At 38.7% G+C, this 21,258-nt stretch overlaps 1 protein-coding gene across 1 annotated transcript in view; it reads left to right on the top strand.

Moving 5' to 3' along the window:
- Positions 1-11,424, top strand: part of b4galt6 (UDP-Gal:betaGlcNAc beta 1,4- galactosyltransferase, polypeptide 6) — a 32,369-nt gene extending 20,945 nt beyond the window's left edge. The window contains exons 6-9 of the mRNA XM_056266421.1: positions 4,252-4,439; positions 6,015-6,137; positions 6,723-6,824; positions 10,435-11,424. Of these exons, the coding sequence (XP_056122396.1) occupies positions 4,252-4,439; positions 6,015-6,137; positions 6,723-6,824; positions 10,435-10,582 (561 nt within the window). The 3' untranslated portion in view covers positions 10,583-11,424. The remainder of the gene's footprint in view (positions 1-4,251; positions 4,440-6,014; positions 6,138-6,722; positions 6,825-10,434) is intronic.
- Positions 11,425-21,258: the final 9,834 nt, after the last annotated feature.

The following is a 21,258-nucleotide window of genomic DNA, read 5'->3' on the forward strand; positions in this document are numbered from 1 at the left end:
TTTTTTTCACAAAAATCTCAAAATCAATCTGCAGATGACAAAGAAATTGTTCAAAATAAGTTTTAATTTAATTTTGTTTTGATTTTCCCTTCTGGGATTTGATCTGGAGTGCAATCAGGAAGAAGAAGCCAAAAAGACAAGATGACAGGCCCTGCCATTGTAAACAGTGAAAATATAACATAACGTAACATAACATAAAATGGGTGGATTGGGATTGGGGGGGGGGGGGGGGGGGGTGTAAAATTTTTATAAAAAAAAATTGTGATTGTCAAAACATTTGGTAACTAAACATAATTTTATTAAGTTTAGTGACAACACAATGTTTACATGATGGTACAAGGACTGGTATGCTACTGTTTTTATTATTGCTTGACACAAATTTCACAATTTCAATTAAATTCTTGTGGTTTGATTCTGATCTTGACTCAATATCGATTCTTTTGGATAAGTATTAAGTATATTACGTTAATGTGTTATGTTAATTGTTATTGTTATCCAAACACCTAATGCTGTAAACATACAGAGCCCCGTCACCTGGTATTATTATTAAAGGTTAAAAATAACATCTCAAATGTGTTTCTTACGACAACAACGTTATAATATTTGAATGATATAGGTAAAAAAATAAATAAATATGCAACGTTAATATATTTATCATATTTAGCAAAATACTCCTCTCTGTAGCAAGTCCAACTAACGTGCTATGGTCATTAAATGGCTTTCCTGAGGTAAATGTAACGTTACGTGACATATTGTTCTCCAGCGGTTTTATGGACCTCTTTCCACGGTTGAAAAACACTGATCGATCGATTTTATTGCATTTCGGTAAGTTGAACTGTAACTTTCAAATTACCTATTGATCATTCGTGTTTATTTACTATTAACTAGTAGTAAAGAGTAACAGATGATCGGTTCACGTCGTGCGGCTTGAACTGAGGTCTGTCACGTCACATTTACAAGCGCCAAAACGGTGTTTATTGTTTGAATTTCGTAATTAAATTGACAGAATCTGAGAGCTGAGAATTTGTTTCATATCAATAATAATCTTGTCTGTCGGTGTGTCAGTGTCCTCTTTGCTTCGCGATTTTTCTCTGCGTGAGCAGGGCTCCAGACTAACTTTTCCACTGGTTGCACTGGTGCTACCAACTTTCTCAGTTGGTCACACCAGCATATGATTTGGTCGCACCTTTTTTTTTTTTTTTTTGCTACATGCCATGGGATTAATCAATGCATGCTGATGAATAGTGGTTTTAATGGACCAAGGCTAGCAAAGGCTTTCTGGGTTAAAGCAGAAATACCTAATATATTAATTATCATTGCCAAATTTCAGGATTTTCATGGATTTTGGACAGTAATTTTAATCTGTAATTTTAAGCATTTTACATTTGAATTATATACAATCTATCTATTTATATTTGAATCATATTCTATCTATCTATCTATCTATCTATCTATCTATCTATCTATCTATCTATCTATCTATCTATCTATCTATCTATCTATCTATCTATCTATCTATCTATCTATCTGTCTATTATCATCTTTCTATCTTTTAAAAATCATTAAACATTCAAATGTATGCATTACATTTTAAAAGATTAGAGTATTATAATAAACTGATACAGATTTTTCGTTATCAAAGTTTATAGTTGTAACAAAAAGCAGAAATCTCACACTCCTTACCTTCTGCATTTTATAATAATTTCCTTTTCCTCTGTCGAGCGATCATAATCGTAATCGCTCGACAGAGGAAGATATAACCGCTGAAAAGACGTAGGAGGAGGAGGCTCTGTGTTTCGTGAGACCATTTTTTATCATTTTTATATGCCTTAATTCGTGAATTCGTAATTGGCGCGTTTCACCATCAGTGTGCAATGCGCGTGACGTCTACGTTCGTCAATAAATAAACTGCACGTGTCTTGCGGAAGAACATTGTAGACGGAACTGCTCTCCGTTAATGTCTAAGGCCCGTTTCACACATACTCCGTTGCAGTGCGTATTTTTTTCCGTACCCATGTTAACAGGTTAGAGCTTTCACACTGCACGCGGATGCGGTCCGTCGATGCGTTCCAGTTGCGGTGCGTATACAGCAGTGCAGAGATCGTTTCCGCACCGAGTCTATTTCTGCTGTGCTGCAAACGCTGAATTAAAGTGACAGCGCACGGTTCGTGGTCAAAATGAACAAAGACTGACCTGAATATGTAGTAATTTCACCATAAATGCATTTAATTCAATAAAATGTAGTAATCTCACCATAAATGTATTTAATTAAATACTACTTTTCATCTTTTTACTTTAAGACCGGGGTTTTAAGCAAGGAAAACGACAATTTACCTCAACAAGGACATAAATGAACGACACTCGTCTCATTCGTGGAGGTGGAAAAACAAGTTCTTTGTGACATGCAAGATTTCTTGTATTAAAATTTAAATGCAAAAGAAAAGGCATGAGAGTCGGCTGTTTTTTGTCAATTTTAAGGTTTAATTTAAAATGTTTGCGATTTTAATATAAGTAGGCTACATGGTTAAATATTTGACCACCTGCTTAAGCAACTTAATATATATACAAGTAATGCATGAAATTATAGGCCTATATGCTATGTTGTTTAAATTGTGTTTAAACGTGCATTCAACTTCCATTCAAGTTTGTATATGTGTACAAAGAGAATCGCAATGCTGACAAAACTTTTTTAAAAAAAAATAAAAAGTAGCTGCATAACTTCTGGATTTGAAATAAAAATAGTGAGTAGGCCTAGTGTTTGTGGTACAGCCGCGGATCAGTTACGCACCGCAAACGCAGCATATGTGAAAGCACTATAGCGCGTGCTGCTCCTGTACCGCAGACGCACCGCATACGGAGTATGTGTGAAACGGGCGTATGGCGAGTCACGCAGGCACTGGGCTACTCCGCAGCCGAGACGACCCCGGGATAAAATAGTCCGAATATAAACACTTATTATAGGCGTACCGTAGTGATTCAGAATAAGTCAAAAACACGGTTTGGAAAATGGATTCATGATGTAGCCTAGGCTACTCGTTCATTTTGAACATAAGTTACGGACTGCAGCAGCTGATACAACAGCGTTCTGTTGCTCAAGCGTCCACCAGTGTTGCCAGATTGGGCGGTTTTGAATTTGATTGTGCGGGTAAAAAAGGGTTTGGGCGGGACGCGGGTGGTCAAAATTTGGGCTGGTTTGGGATAATTTCGGCGGTTTTCAAACATCTACATTTTAAAGTCTAATTGGTTAAAAAAACCAAACTAAAGTGCATGTAGTCCATAAAACCAGTCATCATGACATTACTGTACACACACACTCATGCAGAGTCAGCTGGCGTTAGTGTTGACATCACCGACGAGCACGCACTTTTAGCCAATCAGCGATCCGCAGGCAGACGCGATTGAGCGCGAGAAGTTGTAGCTGTATATTCAAGTTATCGCTAAGGCAAAGTGACATAGCCTACTATACAAAAGAGTGTACAGTAGTGAGCAACTCTAAAAAACGCACACGTGGAAGGAGATCACTCTATGGTGAATATAACTCTGAGAGGAGAGCACAGTTGAATGACTTGAATTGAAATCAAATATGGGACGATTCCTGTCCATGTGCACACTAGCCTAACCAAACATCTGCAACTTTACACCATCCAGACTGCATTCGTACTCTACTTGTCCCTGACAGCTGCTGAAAAAGGTTTGAATCAACAATGAATCCGTTTTGACTGCTAAATTCTGCGTTATGTTCTGCAATGTGTACTTCCGAGGGTTAAAGTCATCGGTTCATTTCTTGATTGCCGTTTTGACAGTGTCCACCTGGACATTTTAGTCATATTGGCTAATTCTCCTTAATTATTGCCCTGTTTTGATCTGTTTTGCTGGAAAATTTATTTATTTTTTATTTTATCATCGTTATTTTGTTTTAAGGAGATACAAATTGTGCTTATCAACCTTAAATGACATGGTAATGAAATTATATCACATTATTTTGGCAGTAAAATTTTGGGCGGTTTTTTCTTGTAGTGGGCGGGTTTTGGTGAGCTTTTGGGCTGGAAATCACCGTCCCAATCTGGCAACACTGGCGTCCACTCGCACAAATGCGACCACATAACATTTTAAATCGCACATTCTCAAAAAACGGAACCCTGAGGAAATGGATGTGTGGCGTGTAAAAAGTGACTATTGCGTGAGCCTCACGGTGAATTGTGCTGCCGCGTTCTAGTCTGCATTTTTTCAGTCTTGCATTTGTGCTTTCAGGCGGGTACTCAGCCGTTTAACCGTGCCATGCTGTTTAACGTGGGCTTTAAAGAGGCCATGAAAGACCTGGACTGGGACTGTGTGGTGTTTCACGACGTCGATCACATCCCAGAAAACGACCGTAATTACTACGGCTGTGGTCAGATGCCTCGTCACTTCGCCGCCAAGCTCGACAAGTACATGTACATGTAAGTGATCTGTCTGAAAGGTTTACTTTAGTTATTCTCTCTTTTCATTACTTTTACTCTCCTCTTTCTGCTTTTTCTCTGATTGTTTAACGTTTATTTTCTTTATTGCCCGGCTCTTGATATTCCAGGTTTTTAAATGCAGATAAGTTGAGTTCAGTTTGTTTTCAAAGTGCGTATTTTAGACATTTCTAGTGTTTTAGAGCACACATTGTCGTGTTAAGTGTGTGTGTGTGTGTGTGTGTGTGTATAAACTGTTGTGATGTTATCCACTGCCTGTAGACCCTTGTGGATTTTAAGCGATTTGTGTTTAGTTAGTTGGTTGTTTGTTTGGTTTTATCTTTCTGATTAAGATCTAAAATTAGCCTTTTCACTTAAACAAAGACGACAACTTAAAAAAAAAAAAAATTTATTTGTGTAACCAAAAAGAGGACATTTTTAAAAACCTAGTCAAGAATGTTCAAAGCTTAATCTTGAATGCCACAAAATATAGTTTCTCACTATAAACATCAGTGTCTTTTTGTGATTTGTTGCCTCTTTAGATTTGCCGTATTTTGCCACTTCCATGATCATGAGATGTGAACGTGTGAACTGCCTTTTTACTTGCAAATCTAATTGGCTTAGTTAAGACAAAACTAGTTGAAAAAAACATTTGTGATTTCCTCAACATTAGCGTTTGTATTCAGCTTTAATTTGATAGAAAATGTGAGGTCATCAAATTCACGCTATATTTGGGCTATTCAATATTCAGGGTGTGTTTGCATTGATTTGAATTTTTTTTTTTTGTGGCTATTGCGTTTCTTAAATAATGTGTCATTAATCTTGTTTAACCATTATTTTCTCCATTCTTTCATGCCATTGTTTAGAGTCTTTTTATTTGTATCTATCATTTTAATGGGTTTAATGGGTCATGGAAATGTTAAGGGCCTGAAAACCCTTAATCCTTAAATTCACTTCCTGGTGTATTGTTTCTGTATGTGTATCTTGTTATAAAAGACCAGCTCACGTTTTTGGTCAAATAAATGCAGGGCTGCAGCAGTTCATCCTCACATTATTGCATTTTCACAGCAGCTCATAGAACTTTGATGTAATGTAAGACTGAAATGCTTTTGGGACGTGGTGATTTTAGGAGTCTTTGTTATGCAGATTGTCATTTGTGTAATGAGGTGTAAACACAGCTCTAATTGTCCCTCAAAAGTATTTGGGGTTGTTGGAGAATTTGCCCTTATTTTGCATGTGACCAAGGACTGATTTTAGACCCCGTGGTTCAGCTTTGCCATGGTTGAGTTTTAAGGACGGTTGTTCATGTGAACGTATTCTGGTTGAAACCAAAATGCTTTGTGGGGAGATTGCAAGGAAGTAAGTGTGCTGTATCTCCTCATCACCTTGTGAAGTAGCATTATAGTCTGTGCTATTAAAAGGCTTGTTTTTTGTTGCCTATTGCTTTCAAGTGATTCCTGATGGTAAGGTTTCTGTTTCTTCTTTTTATTTTTCCCCCCGCTCCTTCTCTTTTGATTGCATAGTGGTACTTTAGTTTACTGAGTGTTGATGTGTGTGTGTGTGTGTGTGTGTTTTCAGTCTTCCCTACAATGAGTTTTTCGGTGGAGTAAGTGGACTTACTGTCGAACAATTCCTCAAGATCAATGGCTTTCCCAATGCATTCTGGGGCTGGGGCGGAGAGGACGATGATCTCTGGAACAGGTCAGTTATGTTTAATTGGATGTATGTGCATATTTCTAAGAGCAGCATAACACTTAGTTTATAACCATCCAGTTACTTTTGTGTAACAACAATTTGTTGCTTCACCATATTTCATTTCAATAATAATTTATTGCCATGTCAACAAGTTGATAGGAATTTGTTTTGGTACAACTCAGACATAAATGACCTAAAAGACAAACATCAAAAATACACCAACAATGTACATCAACAATCCCAACAACAATAAGACATTAGACCAGAACCTGCAGTCGTTCTAAGGATAATACCCCACGGCCCAGAAAGTGCACAGTGCCTGCTGTTAATAAGGTGCTGCTAGCAGTCAGTGCAAATTCAGATGTCTAATAGCCAGAGGGAAGGTGCTGTCTCTGAAGCTACATCTCTGATGTAGAAGTCTTAATGCTCCTATATCTTCTTCCTGATGGAAGGAGATTAAAGAGATGCTAAGCAGGGTGAGAGTGGAGAGTGGTGATTTCTGTGCGTGACTAAAGTATGTGTCATGTTATCATAAACAAATAAATGCATATGTAACAGAAGCGTGTGTGTGGGTGGGTTTCTTGTTCTCAGGGTTCATTATGCAGGTTTCAATGTGACCAGGCCAGAAGGTGATATTGGCAAATACAAATCTATTCCCCATCACCACCGAGGAGAAGTGCAGTTTCTGGGGAGGTCAGTACACACACACACACACAGACCTGCTAACCTGTATGCATTTTGACCTCAAAGTACGCTGGTACGATTTGTCACTCTAAACTACGCAAAAACCTGGTGACGCCTCTGTGCAGTCCTCAAATCAAGCAACAGCAAAAGAAGCGGAGTTCGACCAATCGTAGGACTGGGTTCATTCCCCAAATAGCAAGCGGGGATGATTGACAGATGCGTAAGGCCTATCATTAAAAAGAGACTGAAAATCGACAGCACTAAAGAATCCCGCTCGATCCCCCTTCCACTCCCGCGGCCCGCCGTCTGAGTTCATAAGCGAGGACAGTACAGTAGTCATGATACTTCTGACTCCTGAAGGGAAACGGGCTGGGGTGGATGTGGAAAGTTGAAGTATTGTATTGAGTTAACTTAATCTGGATTCGATGATCACACGGGCGTGATCACATGGATTATCTTAAAATACTCCGTCATTCATGGTCACTCAGATAAGAGGAAGACATCATTCAGCCATGCAAATTATAAAATGCTTATAGGGTTAGTTCACCCAAAAATGAAAATTCTGTCAGTAATTACTCACACTCATGTTGTTCAACCCCGTAAGACCTTCGTTCATCTTCGGAACACGAATTAAGATATTTTTGATTAAATCTGAGAGCTGGATCACTCCTCCATACTAGTCCATAGGCTTCTTCAGGGATTGAACTTGCCGGCCTCGAAAAGTTATTAAAGACATCGTTAAAATAGTCCGAGTGACTACAGTGGCTCAATCTTAAGTTTATCAAGCGACGAGAATACTTTTTGTGCGCAAAAAACACAAACAAAAATAACCACTTTATTCAACTAATCATTTCCTTCTCTGTTCGGCCGTGATATTTCACGTAGTGAAACTACGCAAAGCTTCTAAGTTGTACGTCACGCATCACACACATGACCAGCGTCGGCCAATAGTGAGCCTACGTGTGACGTCCAACCTAGAAGCTTTGCGCAAAATTACTACGTGAAATTTCACGGCCGTACAGAGAAGGAAATGATTAGTTGAATAAAGTCGTTATTTTTGTTTGTTTTTTTGCGCACAAAAAGTATTCTCGTCGCTTGATAAACTTAAGATTGAGCCACTGTAGTCACTTGGACTATTTTAACGATGTCTTTCGCAACTTTTGGGCCGGCCAGTTTCGATCCCTTAAGAAGCCTATGGACTAGTATGGAGGAGTGATCCAGCTCTCAGATTTAATAAAACATATCTTAATTTGTGTTCCGCAGATGAACGAAAGTCTTACGGGGTTGGAACAACATGAGGGAGAGAAATTACTGACAGAATTGTCATTTTTGGGTGAACTAACCCTTTAAGTATTGATGAACAATACATCTAAATAAAATTAAAATCGCAATGGCTTAGTGATTATGAAAGTGCTGTGATTTGTGGATGACTGATAAGCGTGAGTCTGGAGAAACAGGCGTTTATTTATTCATTCTCAGTGTTGAGAAACGTAGCCTGCACGTGTTACGTTATTGTGTTAATAATAACTAAAGTACCTAATTATGTTGCATAATTCTTTTGTATGAAAACTAGCGCGTTAGTTACTTACGGATTAAAAAGTACTGTTGTATCAGTGCTGTGTGAGCTCTCTCTCACAAACACACACAGAGCACTCAGAGAGAGAAGATAATTGTAAAACGAAATTTGACGGGCTAAGTTAAAATTTTGTTCTTGGTTGTGTGTTTTTAAAGTAGCGAGTGAATTTTCTCTGTCTTTTGTTGTTTGATTAACATTATTCTAGAGACTGCGGCAGGAATATTAGGCTGCTGTCTCTTTAAGAGCTGCACAGATCCAAAATACCATTTGTTCACTTAAGACTTAACCGACTGTGTCTACGAGTTTATTTTGACATATTTTTGTGTGTATTTGTCTGTTCAAGTGCAAAAAGACGTGGAAGAGAACTCACTTCAGTATCTCACGCTATATACAGTATGAGATGCGGCTTTCTGTGTGCATTTTTTGGATGTGCACAGAAAATAGCGTGCGAGTCTTCTTGCACTTGAACGGTTTAAAAAAACATAAATATCACTTTCTGTGAGCGCGCTTTGGATGTGTGTACAGCGCGCGGGTCTTGCGCTTGAATGGTTTAAAGTCGTATTAAAATGCACACAGTAAGGATAAGAGGAATTGAATTTTTTATTTTATATACAGTATTTGATTCCTGACCTTAAAGGATTAGTTCACTTTAAAAAAAACTTTTGCTGATAATTTACTCACCCCCATGTCATCCAAGATGTCCATGTCTTTCTTTCTTCAGTCGAAAAGAAATTAAGGTTTTTGATGAAAACATTCCAGGATTTTTCTCCATATAATGCACTTTACTGGGCACCAAACGGTTCAAGGTACAAAAGACAGTTTCAGTGCAAACTGTTCAAAGGGCTTTAAACGACACCAGACGATGAATAATGGTCTTATCAAGCGAAACGATCGCTCATTTAAAAAAGAAATAACAAAGTTTAAGTTTTATAAGCTCAAATGCCCGCCTTTCTCTGTTCTGTGTGACTCTCCTGTTCGAACTCGTTCATCAAAATGAACAAATCTTTTTTCGAGTCATTTGATTCATTTAACGACCAAAATGAACGAATTGACTCATAAAAAGATTTGTTCATTTTGCTGAACGAGTTCGAACAGGAGAGTCACACAGAACAGAGCAAGGCGAGCATTTGAGCTTATAAAACTTAAACGTTATTTCTTTTTTAAATGAGTGATCGTTTCGCTTGATAAGACCATTGTTCATCATCTGGTGTCGTTTAAAGCCATTTGAACAGTTTGCAGTTTGCACTGAAACTGTCTTTTGTACCTTGAACCGTTTGGTGCCCATTGAAGTCCATTTTATGGAGAAAAATCCTGGAATGTTTTCATCAAAAACCTTAATTTCTTTTCGACTGAAGAAAGAAAAACATGGACATCTTGGATGACATGGGGGTGAGTAAATTATCAGCAAAAGTTTTTTTTAAAAGTGAACTAATCCTTTAAGTATTAGATTCCAGAACATGGAATATCCCCCCCCCCCATGTCAACTATTTCTCCAGCCTTAATGGCCGACAATTCCATTGCGTGTGCAAGTTTCAAGAGTTCGAGCATGTTAAGGCCCCCAAAAGGTTGAAAGAAAAACAATAATAATGAGTATCCTTTGGAAAACAATAGGACCCTGCGTCCCCTGGGCTTGGGCCCTAAAAACAGGAACTGCATGCTTAGCAGAGGGTCAAGTCGACACTGAGGAAGCACCTTTTTTTTGTTCTAACAAGCACTTTGTGAAGGAAAATTGTCCCTGCTCCCCCTTCCTAATCAATCTCCTTTCTGTTTATCCCCAATTTTGGAGGCTAGGACTTCAAGAACTAATATTTGCAAGGTGAAAAACAGCTTTCTTTTCACTGCACTGTTCGATCTTTACCTCTGACCTGCTTTACCACATGACCTTAAACAAAAGTTGCATTCCTCTTTTGTTTTGTAGCCTAGAGTGGATTGACCCATGTGTGAAAAAATCATATTTGCAGTCATATGTATATAGATCTCTGCAAATTGTAGCAGATTATCTCAAGGACACACTAACCCACGTTCATCTCGCCCTCCCCTCAGGTACAAGTTGCTGAGGTACTCTAAAGAGCGACAGCATCTGGACGGCTTGAACAATCTGCAGTACTCTCCGGAGATCTCTCTGAGCAGCCTGTATAAGAACATAACGGTCAATCTGAATCCCGAGCTCGCCCCCATAGCAGAGTACTGACAGGCTTCGCCCCCTCGGCGTGACCCAGAGTCAGAAAATGTGATGTATCGATGCCAAATGCCCTTAAAAACAGGAGTGAGGAGGGCAAAGGCCTGTCTAATGCACAGTTAGTTGTGTGACGTGAGTGTGTGTGCGTATGTAAGATTACTGGATCATATCTGTGAAAGTGTATTAGCGTGACTGCGTGCGTTTAATTGCATGTTCCTATGTCCATGCTGGCTTTAGCGAATCAGATCACAACACATTTTAAAAAAAGGTGGGGAGTGCCAGCGTCAACAAATCAGATGTTTACTGCGAAGCCTTAATTGAATTTTATAGGCTATCAAACTTTAGATCTAGTCATCTGTGCTTACATTGTAGAAAGCTTGGTTTTACATTACAACAGCACTCTTGACGCCAATAGACATTTTGTCATGTTCTGTTAGTATAATTTTTTATACATATCGTTTTTTAAGAGACAAATTGTTTAGAAGACGTCAACGCCGTTTAAATGGATGTATTTTAAATCTGTCCTTCACTTCAACTTTTTTTCTTGTATTACGATATACATTTCACCTCGGTGGTGTTAAGTTTATTTTCCCCCCAATTCCATGGCTGAACAGAAGGCTGTGACGAGTTGCGTGCATGACCCTGACTCCCCTGTAAATAACCGGCCTTTTAAACAATGCTTTAGCTCTGTCCCCCCAAAAGACGCCTGTGATTCCAGTGGAAACACTCTTCTTTTTGGCAGCTAATTGTTGTTTTTTGACTTCTGTTCATTATTTTTTTTTATTCTTCAATGGTGTGCGACACGACTGACAGTGAATATCAGCGATGACTGCAGAATGCAAAAAAAAAAATACCGATATCATTACCTGCTGCATGCCTTAATTTATTTTTTGTTAAATGATTATTTTGTCTTAAAGAATTTTTATTTTTTGTCATATTGCATTTTTTTGTCTTTACTTTTGTTAATAGCATAATCATTCTCATGTTTCACTTTTGAAGTGCACTCCAAGGTAGTAAAAGATATGACTGAAATGATAGCAAGGTGTTTAGGAGACGGGCCGTTCGCAGGATGACCTGTAGGTCAGTCAGGTTCGCAGCTGCTAAAGCCAAAACGCCCTTCGCCGGGTTTGGCGTGTGTCTCAACCTGTGTGTTTTTGTCTGTTTGTGTGTGTGTGTAGCTCTCAGTGTGAAGTACTGGGTGATGTTTAGGGCCAAGATGAGAGAGCGACTTCTCCGTTACTCTTGAATGGCATTCGGAGTACCCTTGGGCCATGACGACTTTATGCTGTTAAAGTTTTGAGCAGTACAAGCTGTTGGTACATGTTTGCCTTTTTGTATATATATATATTATTATTATTTTTTTTTTTGTGGAGTTGTCGATGAATCATACATTGCTTTAGTTTTTGTGTGTATATTTTAAGTTATCATATAAATGTCCTAAAACTGCTATTTCATATCTTCTCATGCTGTCTGTGTGCTTGTGTATGCGTCCACTCAGAATTAGACATTGATGGTGATATTTTGTCAGCAGCATGGTCTGCGATATTAACTGGACTTAATGACACTTGAAGTTGAGACACTCACAGCTCACAAAAACACTTTATTGCACCTGCTTTAGGTTCTTTCCATCTGCATGTCTCTAAAGTGTAGTTGAGCCATGGCATCTCTGAGGTCCTCAGCTTGCTTTGTCTTTTTCTCAGTTGGATGATTTCCTGAAACCCTAGTATGGTGTTCCCGAAGTGATCTCCAGTGCCCAGTCTGTTGTTTACAGTCTCTTCTTAAACCATCAGACTAGCAGTTGGGTCTAATCAGACCCGTTTACTGTGGTTACAGGTTACAAAAAAACCATTTGACCAACTCGGATGAGGAATTGAAAAATTCTGTCATTTCAGAAATAAACTGAATATAATATACTTAAATGGAGGTTACTGGTGCCAAAGTCTGCTTTTCCTCATTAAACACCCCCTTTTTTTTTTACTCTCTTCCTCTTTCAGCATTGTGTGGTAAATCTCAATCTAAACATTTCAAGCCAGTCGCTTTGAAGGTCTGCGAGTGTTTTTTGGTATGCATGAAGTGAGTATGTGTCATATGCAGTCTGGTGTAAGAGGCTGTAGGCTAGAGAGAATGAAGTGGAACACGACTGAAAAAAACGTCACCTCGCTTTTCCACCGCACAGGGCCAACGAATTTACATAAGCAAAGTCGGCGTCCAAATGGGATGCCAAGCTATTGTTTTACGCCCTGTGTTTGTGTTGAGGCAGCTGATGAGATTAATAGGTGTTGTTCAATGTAGAAATAGAGGCATTTTAGACCGGTTATAGGCTTTCGAGAGGGGAAGTACTAGTTTCCAGAATGCTCAAATAAAGAAGTATCATTCCATCTTCACAGTGCACTGGTTTCTTGTTTTGCAGGCAGTTGGCCACACTTTAGTGTGCTAACAGAGTGAAAACGTGATCTTATGCTGCAATACGGAGTCGGGTAGGCCTGTTACGGAGTGTGTTAATCATTAGCTTTTGTGCCGCTGCAAAATGCTTTTATTTGGTTACACAGATAGGTACAGAAATTTACACAGCGTTCTTAAAGTGAGGTGGGTTGCAATATGAATATTGAATGTTAAGTTGATTTGAATTATTTTTTTATTTAACTTTTTGGTGGTGGTGGTGGTGGTGGTGGTGGTGTCATGCCCCATTCCCCTGATATAAAGTGTTTTATGGGAAACGGACTGCCCTGGTGTGTTTGGGTCTGGTGGTAAATCAGTTGTAGCTTTTAAGGAAGATTTGTTCAGTGCAGTCATTTGTCCTCATCTCATTTTACACCCCAAACCGACCCCTCTCATCCTGTTCAGCTGTCTTTCCGAAAATATCCAGAAGAAACAATAGATAGAACATTTTAAAAGATAATTTATTCACCATTACAGATCTGTAATGTGTAGAGTGTTACATTTTTTGCAGTATTCATATTTGTGCCTTGATTTATTTTTCTTCAATTTCGCATTGTTTGTTGGGATGTGCAGTGGGGTGTGTGTGGATGGTGTTTAAAGGTAGAATTGGGAGCACATTTAGATTTTTCTTTAACCCAGTGTTTTGTTTCAATCTGGAGCTGTGTCTATAAATCTAAAATGTCTGCTGGTCATTCAGTGGGAACTGAAAACATGAGGAATTTCCCCCGTGTTTGTATCTCCAAGGTTGAGGGTCCACTTTAACTGTAACACCAGTATGAGAAGCAGAATGTCTTGAGATGCCAGCTGCTTCAACTGACATGTACGATCTTGGTTCCAGACTTCTTTTTTGTTGTTTTGTTTTTGTTGTACCGGTCTGTTCACTGCGTTTCACTCTGTAACGATCATTAAAAGACTTTATAGTTGAAAACTTATTCTGAGTCTGATCTCTTCAATTGGTCTAAGGGTGAGTGGGTGTAATCAGGGTCCAAAATAACTCTTGCCAAGCACCAAATGCAAGTGAATTTTTTTGTTTTGTTGAAGAAATAGTTACCCGCTTCTTTTATTACAGGCAAGCCACAAAGACACTTGTTAATGTTTAAGTTGACATTGTTTAAAGGTGCCATGTGGAATGTCTGCCAAAAAATAAATTCATACTCCACATATTCCATACCAGATGGGGGCAGTATACCTCCAGAAAGTTGGCCTACTCTAGTCTGTTTTTAGTTTCGGGTTGTTAATCTTCTAAAACCGTCAAATCGTCCGCTTTGTCCCGCCAAAGCCTATTTTGATCCGTGAGTGATGTAGAATATAATGACTGCTGCGCTTGACAGGGCTTATAACGAGCAGAGAGAGAGAGAGAGCCCCGGCCGCGCGCGCGCACTCTCACGTCTTCAAACAACACGAGCGCAGTCCTCCTGCTCTCTCTCTCCCTCGCGCATATTAATCAAATCAATTGACACGATAGTAAGACCGCAGTTCATTTGGAGATTTTTAGAGATTAGAGACTCAATGAACAACATCTCAACACTAAATTATAAAGGCCGGTCTCATATAGACGCGATTGACATCAGGTTCAAGTACGCCCACAAGCCGTGCGAGTTATTCGTGTACTGCAGTTTGGCTGGTGGTTATGTATGTTGCCCGCATACCGCCTCCCATGGCCGAAACTGGTATTACGACACCAGTCGGGCCGGCGCTAGTAATTTAGCGTGCTAATTTAGGTTTATATCTCGGCAGCACTATAACTTGTCAATTTTTTAATGACATCATTGCACTTATTTCTTCTCATTCTTTTGATGCGTGTAGCTCAATTTTTGGATAATTTTACCTCAATTTTTACATAGGGCACCTTTAAAGGTTGTGACACACCAAGCCGATGTCAAAGAACTTCCTCATACGTCTGGGTTAAAGTAACACCAGGGAACTTTTGCTCTCGGGGTGGGGTCCCCCTACAGTTGGGAAACAGTATTGTCCTCTAGACCTCTACTACTGTCGTAAACTCTGTCATCCTACATGCACGTGCAATTATTGACAACCATGATAGCCCTGAACACTGTAGGAGGAGGTCACATGCAGGTGTTCTGCTTGCGTCGCGTCTGAAATGTCTTCATCACAGGTACAGTGGCATATATTTCCTATATGGGGAGGCTGCAGACCTGGAGCCGGCAGATATACGCCCCTGGCAGTTTTACACCCCGGCAGTTTTAGGACCCTGTTGTTCCTGATGCGTCCAGTAGAGGGATATACTGCGAAATAACATAATTAAATCGATGCTTACACATTAATATCCCGTCCATAGACTTGACAATTTTGTGTTTTTTGTTAATTTAAATATAAACGTTACAGTGTAGATCTCCACGGATTAAATTTTCTGTAGATATTCAGTTGGGCTTCACTCTCTTCACTCAACCTATTTGTTTTTGTGAATTGAAAAATTAAAAATACGCATAGTTGGATCAACTATGTGTTATGACAGGTGATGCTATGACCTACTGCAGTTATAGGCCAATTCACCGTAGTTTTTTATATACAGGAGACTGAGTGAAATATGTTTTTGTGAATTTATATAGTCACATTTAGATATTAAATATATTTAGCCCATTAGACATGCAGTACCGTGTAATAATATGGATCCTCAATGAAATATCTGCTGTACTATTCTATTGGTCATCATACAGCTACAAAACAGTGTCCTACACAGCATTTTATGAAGACAAACACAATTTATCCCTTTTCTAAAATTCCATGGGCCATTTAGAAGATATAGACAATATTGTTGTTCACAAAAAAATATTTATTAACACCATTTATGAATTATAATGACTCCCCTATGGTTTGCCACTCTTCTTTAACTGTTTTTTTTCTCTTTAACTGCTCCTGCTCACTGATGAAACATTTAAAAATGAAACATTAAAAAAGTTTAAAAAGGACATCCATGGTGAATTTGACCTTGTCCTGTCCCTCTGTGTGTGTGTGTGTGTGTGTGTGTGTGTATTTCTTTAAGTAGCTAAAGCAAACACACCTTTATGAGATCCAAGTTAAAGAGAACTTGGTAAAGACAGAGTATGATAAAAACCCACATTAAGTGCACATACCCTACATTTGAGTCCAGATCAGTAAGCTATTTTAAGAAAAAATGTATATTAAGATATAAATGAGATAATTAGATCATCTCATTTATAAGAAACAACTCAAACCAGAATCTACATTCAAACCATATGGGGAAAGTTTTTAATGTGTTTTAATGTATTTGAGTGAGTGTGCAGTTTAACTCTTTACTTAGAGAGAGAGAGAGAGAGAGACATTTACATACCTATAAATGTGTCTTTTGTGTGTTCACACCATAGACTGTAAAAAAAATTAACATATTTCCATTATCTACTGTAATATTGCTCTATAAACCACGTGGAGTATGTTTTAATGCAAGGAGTAAACAGAGTCTTACCAGAAGAGGCCAAGCTAAAGACAGGCAACAAAAGAAAATTAAAATTTTAATTTTAAATTGAGTAGAGAAGATAGAGGAAGCTAAACCTACACGTGGTTAGCTAAGTTTAAGCCAGATAGAACAGAAACCTGTCAAAATACATTATAGACCCATCCATTGATATATAAATGAATTGATATCTACCTACCCTAGCTCTATCGAGCTAATCGTTTATAAATAATAAATATTGCATCATTGCTAAAAAACAATAACTTTAGCAGATTATTTAACATACAAATGACAGAATCTATTTTTGTCAGATTTTAATTCTAACGATGTTAAACTTGATTATACGGTATTATTACTTTGTCTTCTGGGCAAGTTTCATCTTCATAAAGACAGAACCATTCAAAGTAATCCTGATTCTAGAATATTCTCCTCTGATATAAAGTTCATTTTTTTCTTCCTTTAAGAAAATATCAGAACCTTTAAACTCAAAGGTTTATCAAACAAATAATATCATTGAGTCTGTTGTAAAGAACCTTACATGTTTTTATATTCACAAAATGTAATATTACATTGATTTGTGTAACCTAATTCAATCTCTTTTGATGTCCGTTTACCCCCCTTGTTTTTTTGTTAAACAGATAATTTAATCCGTGCAGATCTACACTATAACGTTTATATTTAAATTAACAAAAAACACAAAATTGTCAAGTCTATGGACGGCTTATTAAGCGTCGATTTAATTATGTTATTTCGCAGTATATCCCTCTACTGGACGCATCAGGAACAACAGGGTCGTAAAACTGCCAGGGGCGTATATCTGCCGGCTCCAGGTCTGCAGCCTCCCCCTACTCTATATTTCAGCATGTCATATGAATATAATTTCATGGGTTTTCTTTTTTTTCTAACGACAAATGATCGCGATGATCACGTTTACAAGCCAGCGTCATTATAGTAGCCTAGTCTATTGGTTACCGTTTTACTGAATCTATATGATACTTCAATGCAATGTTTGAGTGGTTGATAATAACCATATATCGTCAATATTATAATATCAAGCTACCATAAATGAATCTGCAAATTTTACAAATCGATTTGCATTATAGCTTGAGGCAAGACAAATAAACAAATATCACAGACATGTTAGGTATCCTAAAATATGATTTTGTACATCTTATATATTTACTTGCAAGAATGTAGCCCCTACCAAACTTGTGCACGCCGTTTAGACACAGGCTTTCATTTGATTTTGATTTTTTTTTTTTGCCAAGTCCGCATCGGTCGGGCACCCCTCCTCCTCCTCCAGCTCACGCCAGCGAGAAAATGCTGGCCCAATGTTGATCCTCGTTCTGCCTTTAACGCGATCACTTTCTCTTTTTCTCTTTTTGCTTTGCTCCGATAAAACCTTTGCTTTCTTGTTTTTCTGTGCTGCTTCGGCCTTGACTATAACATTTGGCTCGCACGTCCGATTTTAAGGAAGTGGGGGTGGTGGTGGAAGTGACGTATATGCCGTAAAGCAGTCGAATTTTGTAGTTCTCTTTGTTCGCCGGTTACTACCCGAAACCCGAAGTTTAAGTACGATTAAAAACGCTACAGACCCCGTCAGGCTATGGCAGACGTGTCATTCAACCTATTGTAAGTCGATGTACCATCACAAGAGACTTGGAAATATATTATGAAGGTTGAAAAGTAACCTAGTGCTGCTTTAAGAAGCTGCGCTTGAGAAACACTGCGAAGACTACAGCTGACTGCCAACTAGCCTTGTGTGTTCTGCATTTGCGTGTAAGGAAATAACTAGACGGGTACCAATAATCTTCATTCATTAAGAGAATCCGAAACTTGGACTGCATATAAACAAACTAAAAAAAAGCATACCAGTTTGAATATCAATCATGTTGATAATATTCAAAGAGCATCAAGCTATTAAAATCTATATTATTTATACGTACAGATAATATAACAGTATATTAGTCAGTAATTCTTATTAGGTTAAACAGTGATTGGATAACGTTTTTAATTTAAGGCCCATGCACAATTGGTCTGGCCCATCCGCCCATCCAAACCTGGAATCCTGGCGCCGTGCCTGCTGTAAACGTGTTGTAGCCTTTAAAGTAAACATATTTAGTTTCATATTTATGTTTAAATATTATAGGCTAACACATAATGAGATGCGCAATGTCTGGAGATATGAGGGGTAAGACATGATTTTGACCACTTCATTGAGTTTTGTTATGTAGAAAGACTCTTTTTAAAAGATTTTCGTTTTATATAAATTGTATCTTAATTTTGAGGTACTTTCCTGTTATCCGGACCCCACGATGGCCTACCCCTAACCCCGCCCCTTGCATGCATTGCACGTGAACTTGGAGGGTGCCGAAACTCAGCTTGATGCCCACTTCATCAATCATCAATCACGTAAAATGAGAGGCCAAGTCACAAGTCAAATAAAATGTTTTATTTACGATAAAAGTGATTGTCGGACGAGATTGGATATAGGGGATGACTGGCTTCCCTTGGCTTCTGGTAGAAACCGCCACTGAGAACAGGGATGATCATTTCTGGGGGGAAAAAAGAAAATAAATTAACTAATGTCATATATAATCACTATAATACATGCATAATATTTAGTGATGTGTTGCCTTATGCTAGCCTAGGCTTCTTCAGCCACAGGACTACGATGAATAGGCAACAGCATACAGAAATAAATAACGTTAAAATGCTTGGCGGCAGTATAGAGGATTTAAAACAATTTCTTACCTCGATTTAAAGTGCACCAAACACGGCCTTGCGTTCAGGTGTGTTGCTGATGAATCTCCGAACAAGAGATGGTATATCCAGCCTGTCCAGAATGTCAGTATGTATGTGCATTAGCGCCAGATGTGTCAACCTCTTCTGGCTTGTGGTACTTCGGGTCCAGGTTTTCAGTCGTCTGAGTGCTGAGAATGATCTTTCTGATGGAGCAGCTGACACAGGTAGACATAAACAAAGCTCAACGAATGCCTCAACTTCTTTAAATAGCTCTCTAGTTTGGGGATGCAATGATGAAATGAATTCAGCAACCTCTTTCACTGCAGTGAACCGTTAGGTCACCCAGTAGAGTTAGTTGCATTTGTAGGCGTGATCGATCAAACTTTTCCGGGAGTTGCATTTCTTCATTTAGTCCAGACAGGTTTTGGTTTGCAGCTTCGATAAGAGTAGTTTCTCTTTGTGCAGCCACTTTCATTCCATTTTGATCAAATCTTCTTTTAAGCTCAGTTTGGATTAAGTCTACTGCTTCAAAGAACTGACGTCGCCACTGTACTTCTCCAGATTCGCACACCAGAGCCTCTGGTTCTGAAGTGTTGCGGATGCGAGCTGGGGTTTTGCTCAATCTGGAGGGATTTGGCATTTTCAAATTGTTGCATCTTGCAGCGGTGTTAACCTTCTCCATCAGCTCTTTGAAAGAGTCATCCCCCCGAAGTCTCTGCATATGTTGCTGGAGGACTGTGACACACTCAAGGGCTGCGCGTGCAGTTGATGTTTCACTCTGCAGACTTCGGGCCACTGCTTCAGAAGGCTCAAAAACTGCCTGGCTGCACACTAATCCAAAATATGTCCTTGCTTGTTTAGCTTGTGTGCACAATCCGGATATCTTAGACCGAATCTCAGCCCTAACTGACTTGTCTCGCTCCAGAGTCTTTAGGGTCTCCAGGGTAGGGTTGCACCAGCCGTTCGTAACTTCTTTCTTAAATTGTAACGTAAAGTCCACACTAGAGGCTTAGTAACTACTAGCTAGTTTGTAACTAACTCTGTACTTTATTCCGTTGCACCATTTGTTCGTAAGGTAGAACTTAGCTAGTAGTTCGTAAACTCTCCGTAAAGTAATGCGTAGTCGCATAATATGACGTTTAGCCTTGATGAACCAATAGCAGCCTTCAAATACGTGAGCAGAAGTTGTGTTGAAATGCCGTGAATTTCAGTTTATCCTTCATTCTAACTTCTTTTGCCTCACGTTACTAACGGTAAAAATAAGTTTCCATTTAATACGATACTTGATCATGAATAACATAAGTGTTTTTATATATAAATAACATTCAGAAACTGTTTTTGAAATGAAATTAATAAGGATCAATAAATAAATATTCATACAAAAAACAAGAAATTACGTTTATTGATTATGACTGATATTTGACATGCACAACATGGACCGATGCACACACCGGCGCTGTTTAGGACGGGTTCGTGTTAAAGAGCTGCTAACAAAGTCATCTTTTCACATAATGTTCTCTCTCTTAAAATGTAAGCGAGTGTAAATGTCAGCATTATCATATGTCTAAAGAATTGAAGTCTGTCAGGTAAAACAAGAGCTTATTGATGCAGTTCAGTCTGTCTTATATTTTATTCCAACCGTTACTCCTGATCGGAGCTGCCATAAATATTTAGTTGGAACGTAGAGTTACGTTTAAACTAAGTTTAATGGTGCAACGGAAAAATATTTAGTATTGCGTAAGTTGTAACTTAGTGCCCATTTACGTCAAAACTAGGCTAAGTTGTAACTTACGCACATCTGGTGCAACCGGCCCCAGTAGTGTAGCATACGCAGAGATGACTCTTGAAATCGCAGAGCTGCGGATGCACCATCGAGTTGGGCAAAGCCCCAGAAGATTGCACACCACATCTTCAGAGCCAAAAAGAGACCTGAACAACTGCTTACGTTTGGCTGATTCTGAAATGACCACAGACACTCCCTGAACAAAATTCAATGTGTCTGCAATGAGTCTCACTTCCCTTGCTACCTCTTGCAGAACGAGGTCCAAAGCATGGTTACTGCAATGCACAT

Source organism: Rhinichthys klamathensis, unplaced genomic scaffold (genome assembly GCF_029890125.1).
Source record: "Rhinichthys klamathensis goyatoka isolate OS25496 unplaced genomic scaffold, OSU_Roscu_1.1 h1tg000248l_1, whole genome shotgun sequence".
Classification (NCBI taxonomy): domain Eukaryota; kingdom Metazoa; phylum Chordata; class Actinopteri; order Cypriniformes; family Leuciscidae; genus Rhinichthys; species Rhinichthys klamathensis.